The sequence below is a fragment of the Haliotis cracherodii genome, unplaced genomic scaffold, assembly GCF_022045235.1.
Source record: "Haliotis cracherodii isolate W230 unplaced genomic scaffold, xgHalCrac1.p SCAF_6, whole genome shotgun sequence".
NCBI lineage: Eukaryota > Metazoa > Mollusca > Gastropoda > Lepetellida > Haliotidae > Haliotis > Haliotis cracherodii.
In genome coordinates, this window is record NW_027266319.1 from 66,206,394 (window position 1) to 66,212,654 (window position 6,261).

Sequence of the window (6,261 nt, forward strand, 5' to 3'; positions counted from 1 at the left end):
TTAATGTTTGATGGGTGTGAACTAAGGGTGTGCAATATTACCGGTATATCGGTAAATTGGGGTTCATTCTTTCCATGATACGTGCCACAATGACATTATATCAGGAGCTTTCAAATTGAGATGATGATCATTTGTTTTTGTTTTACACTTGCCAAATACCAGCGTGCATCCAGGGTCCCAAGATCAGTGTTCGAAATAACCACGCTGGTAGATCTCGTGTCGGTGAAGAGTTTAGTCATGGCCTGCAGGTTCTTATTCTGTTGGTCCTGCGTATTTATTAAATGAGTTAACATTATGTTTACCAGCATCTTGTTTTGTTCTATTTATGAACTTCAAATCATTCCTTGACGTTTCAGATTTCTTCTGAATTCAAAATTTAGAAATATACAATATATCGTGCTACGTATTGTAAAATATTGTGATACGCTTTAATCCCTGTACTATACTTGAAACTTACTGCAACTGAATTTATGAGGATGCCACACAACTGTATGTCAGTGGCCTGTAAGGATGTGTTCTTGGCCAGGCAAGCCAATGGGTCAAAGACCAACACCATCAGGGTACAGAAGTTCTGAGAATGATCAAAGCCAAAAAAACACCAGGGAACAGTGGGTCTGAGAATGATCAAAGCCCAACACCACCAGAGTCAGTGGTTCTGAAAATGATCGAAGCCCAAACACCACCAGGGTACAGTGGCTATGAGAATTATCAAAGCCCAACACCATCAGGGCACAGTGTTTCTGAGAATGAACAAAGCCAACACCACCAGGGTACATACGCTCTGAGAATGATCAAAGCCAAAAACTACCAGGGTACAGCGGTTCTAAAAATGATCAAAGCCAAAAACTACCAGGGTACAGCGGTTCTGAGAATTATAAAAGCCAAAACACCACCAGGGTACAGTGGTTCTGAGAATGATCAAAGCCCAACACCACCAGGGTACAGTGGCTCTGAGAATGCTCAAAGCCCAACATCATCAGGGCACAGTGGCTCTGAGAATGATCAAAGCCCAACACCATCAGGACACAGTGGTTCTAAGAATGATCAAAGCCCAACACACCTGGGAACAGTGGTTCTGAGAATGAACAAAGCCCAACACCCAACACCAACAGGGTACAGTCGGTCTCAGAATGAACAAAGCCCAACACAATCAGGGCAGAGTGGTTCTGAGATTGATCAAAGCCCAACACCACCAGGGTACAATGGTTTTGAGAATGATCAAAGCCCAACAAAACCCAGGGTACAGTGGTTCTGAAAATGACCAAAGCCTAACAAATCTGGGCACAATCGTTCTGAGAATGATCAAAACCCAACATCATAAGGGCACAGTGGCTCTGAGAATGATCAAAGTCCAAACACCACCAGGGTACAATGGTTCTGACAATGATCAAAGCCCAAAATCCACCTGTGTACAGTGGTTCTCAGAATGATCAAAGCCCAAAACCACCAGGGCACATTGGCTCTGAGAATGATCAAAGCCCAACACCATCAGGGTACAGTAGTTCTGAGAATGACCAAAGCCAAACAAACCACCAGGGTACAGCGGTTCTGAGAATGAACAAAGCCCAACACCACCAGGGTACAGTGGTTCTGAGAATGACCAAAGCCCAAAACCACCAGGGTACAGTGGCTCTGAGAATGATCAAAGCCCAACACCATCAGGACACAGTGGTTCTAAGAATGATCAAAGCCCAACACAGCTGGCAACAGTGGTTCTGAGAATGATCAAAACCCAACATCATCAAGGCGCAGTGGCTCTGAGAATGATAAAAGCCCAACACCAACAGGGTACAGTCGGTCTTAGAATGAACAAAGCCCAACACAATCAGGGCAGAGTGGTTCTGAGATTGATCAAAGCCCAACACCACCAGGGTATAATGGTTTTGAGAATGATCAAAGCCCAACAAAACCCAGGGTAGAGTGGTTCTGAAAATGACCAAAGCCTAACAAATCTGGGCACAATCCTTCTGAGAATGATCAAAACCCAACATCATCAGGGCACAGTGGCTCTGAGAATGATCAAAGCCCAAACACCACTAGGGTACAATGGTTCTGAGAATGATCAAACAAAACATGAGCAGGGCACAGTTGTTCTGAGAATGATCAAAGCCCAACACCATCAGGGCACAGTGGTTATGAGAATGATCAAACAAAACATGAGCAGGGCACAGTTGTTCTGAGAATGATCAAAGCCCAAACACCAACAGGGTACACTGGTTCTGAGAATGATCAAACTGAACATCAGCAGGGTACAGTGGTTCTGAGAATGATCAAAGCCCAACAGATAGAGGGTACAGGGGTTCTGAGTGAGTGAGTGAGTATGGTTTTACACTGCTTTTAGCAATATTCCAGCAATATCACAACGGGGGACACAAGAAATGGCTTTCACACATTGTTTTTATGTCGGGAATCGAACCTGGGTCTTCGGCGTAACAAGCGAACGCTTTAACCACTAGGCTACCTGACTGCCGCACCGCGGTTCTGAGAATGATAAAAGCCAAAACACCACCCGGGTACAGTGGTTATGAGAATGATCAAAGCCCAACACCACCAGGGTAGAGTCGCTCTGGGAATGATCACAGCCCAACACCATCAGGGCACAGTGGCTCTGAGAATGATCGAAGCCAAACACCATCAGGGCACAGTGGTTCTGAGAATAATCAAGCCAAACATCAGCAGAGTACAGTGGATCTGAGAATGATCAAAGCACAAACACTAGCTGGGTACACTGGTTCTGAGAATGATCAAAGCCCAACATCATCAGGGCACAGTGGTTCTGAGAATGATCAAAGCCCAAACACTAGCTGGGTACACTGGTTCTGAGAATGATCAAACCAAACGTGAGCAGGGCACAGTTGTTCTGAGAATGATCAAAGCCCAAACACCACCAGGGTACAGTGGTTCTGAGAATGATCAAACCGAACATCAGCAGGGTAAACTGATTCTGAGAATGACCAAAGCCCAACACAACCAGGGCACAGTTGTTCTGAGAATGACCAAACCGAACATCAGCAGGGAACAGTGGTTCTGAGAATCATCAAAGCCCAACACCTAGAGGGTACAGTGGCTCCGAGTGAGTGAGTGAGTATGGTTTTACACCGCTTTTAGCAATATTCCAGCAATATCACGGCGGGGGACACCAGAAATGGGCTTCACACATTGTACCCATGTCGGGAATCAAACCCGGGTCTTTGACGTAACAAGCGAACACTTTAACCACTAGGCTACCCGACTGCCCCACAGTGGTTATGAGAAGATCAAAGCCAAAACACCACCCGGGTACAGTGGTTATGAGAATGATCAAAGCCCAACACCACCAGGACACAGTGGTTTTGAGAATTATCAAAGCCCAAAACCACCAGGGTACAGTGGTTCTGAGAAAGATCAAATCCCAAACATCTTCAGGGTATAGTTGATTTGATAATGCTCAAAGCCCAACACATCTGGGCACAGTGGTTCTGAGAATGATCAAAACCCAACATCATCTGGGCACAGTGGCTCTGAGAATGATCAAAGCCCAAACACCACCAGTGTACACAGGCTCTGAGAATGATCAGAGCCCAAACACCATCAGGGCACAGTTGCTCTGAGAATGATCAAAGCCCAACACCTAGAGGGTACAGTGGTTCTGAGTGAGTGAGTGGGTATGGTTTTGCACCGCTTTTAGCAATATTCCAGCAATATCACGGCGGGGGACACCAGAAATGGGCTTCACACATTGTACCCATGTCGGGAATCGAACCCGGGTCTTTGGCGTAACAAGCGAACGCTTTAACCACTAGGCTACCCGACTGCCCCACAGTGCTTCTGAGAATAATAAAAGCCAAAACACAGCCCGGGTACAGTGGTTATGAGAATGATCAAAGCCAAAAAATACTCAGGGTAAAGTGGTTCTGAGAATGATCAAAGCCCAAATCCATCAGGGCATATTGGCTCTAACAATGATCAAAGCCCAAACACCACCAGTGTACACAGGCTCTGAGAATGATCAAAGCCCAAACACCATCAGGGAACAGTGATTCTGAGAGTGATCAAAACCCAATACATCAAGGCACAGTGGCTCTGAAAATGATAAAAGCCCAACACCATCAGCACACAGTTGTTCTGAGAATAATCAACCACCGGCACCATCAGGGCACAAAATACTCACGGCACAGTGGTTCTGAGATTGATCAAAGCCCAAACACCACCCGGGCACAGTGGTTTTGGGAATAATCATAGCCCAAACACCACCAGGGCACAGTGGTTATGAGAATGATCAAAGCCCAACACCACCAGGACACAGTGGTTTTGAGAATTATCAAAGCCCAAAACCACCAGGGTACAGTGGTTCTGAGAAAGATCAAATCCCAAACATCTTCAGGGTATAGTTGATTTGAGAATGCTCAAAGCCCAACACATCTGGGCACAGTGGTTCTGAGAATGATCAAAACCCAACATCATCTGGGCACAGTGGCTCTGAGAATGATCAAAGCCCAAACACCACCAGTGTACACAGGCTCTGAGAATGATCAGAGCCCAAACACCATCAGGGCACAGTTGCTCTGAGAATGATCAAAGCCCAACACCTAGAGGGTACAGTGGTTCTGAGTGAGTGAGTGAGTATGGTTTTACACCGCTTTTAGCAATATTCCAGCAATATCACGGCGGGGGACACCAGAAATGGGCTTCACACATTGTACCCATGTCGGGAATCGAACCCGGGTCGTAACAAGCGAACGCTTTAACCACTAGGCTACCCGACTGCCCCACAGTGCTTCTGAGAATAATAAAAGCCAAAACACAGCCCGGGTACAGTGGTTATGAGAATGATCAAAGCCAAAAAATACTCAGGGTAAAGTGGTTCTGAGAATGATCAAAGCCCAAATCCATCAGGGCATATTGGCTCTAACAATGATCAAAGCCCAAACACCACCAGTGTACACAGGCTCTGAGAATGATCAAAGCCCAAACACCATCAGGGAACAGTGATTCTGAGAATGATCAAAACCCAATACATCAAGGCACAGTGGCTCTGAAAATGATAAAAGCCCAACACCATCAGCACACAGTTGTTCTGAGAATAATCAACCACCGGCACCATCAGGGCACAAAATACTCAGGGTAAAGTGGTTCTGAGAATGATCAAAGCCCAAATCCACCAGGGTATATTGGCTCTGAGAATGATCGAAGCTCAACACCATCAGGGTACAGTGGTTCTCAGAATGATCAAAGCCCAACAACATCAGGACACAGTGGATCTGAGAATGATCAACGACCGACACCACCAGGACACAGTGGTTCTGAGAATGATCAAAGCCCAAACACAAACTGGGTACACTTGTTCTGAAAATGATCAACGCCCAACATCATCAGGGCACAGTGGTTCTGAGAATGATCAAAGCCCAAACACTATCTGGGTACACTGGTTCTGAGATTGATCAAAGCCAAACAACATCATGGCACACTGGTTCTGAGAATGATCAAAGCCCAACACCACCAGGGTACAGTTGTTCTGTGAATGATTAAAGCCCAACATCTTCAGGGCACAGTGGTTCTGAGATTGATCAAAGCCCAAACACCACCCGGGCACAGTGGTTTTGGGAATAATCATAGCCCAAACACCACCAGGGCACAGTGGTTATGAGAATGATAAAAGAACAACACCATCAGGGTACAGTGGTTCTGGGAATGATCAAAGCCAAACACCACCAGGGCAGAGTGGTTTTGGGAATAATCATAGCCCAAACACCACCAGAGTGCATTGCTTCTGAGAATGATCAAAGTCCTACAACACCAGGACACAGTGGCTCTGAGAATGATCAACAACGGACACCATCAGGGTACAGAGGTTCTGACAATGATAAAAGAACAACACCACCAGGGTACAGTGGTTCTGAGAATGATAAAAGCCCAACACCACCAGGGCAAAGTGGTTTTGGGAATAATCATAGCCCAAACACCACCAGGATACAGAGGCTCTGAGAATGATCAAAGCCAAACACCACCAGGATACGGGGGCTCTGAGAATGATCAAAGCCAAACACCATCAGGACACAGTGGATCTGAGATTGATCAACGACCGACACCATCAGGGCAAAGTTGTTTTGAGAATTATCAAAGCCCAACACCTTCAGAGCACAGTGCTAATGAGAACGATGAACGACCAACACCATCAGGGCACACTGGTTCTGGGAATGATCAAAGCCAAAACACCACAAGGGTACAGAGGCTCTGAGAATTATCAAAGCCCAACACCATCAGGACATAGTGACTCTGAGA

At 46.1% G+C, this 6,261-nt stretch overlaps 1 protein-coding gene across 1 annotated transcript; it reads left to right on the plus strand.

Moving 5' to 3' along the window:
* The first annotated feature begins 577 nt into the window (after window positions 1–577).
* Window positions 578–1,255, plus strand: LOC139446616 (uncharacterized). The gene has a single exon (XM_071227898.1). The coding sequence runs from the start codon at window positions 578–580 to the stop codon at window positions 1,253–1,255; it is 678 nt and encodes a 225-aa protein (XP_071083999.1).
* The last annotated feature ends 5,006 nt before the right edge of the window (window positions 1,256–6,261 follow it).

Coding starts and splice junctions, on each gene's coding strand:
- LOC139446616 (XM_071227898.1), top strand. CDS start 578: ATGATCAAAGCCAAAAAAACACCAGGGAACAGTGGGTCTGAGAATGAT.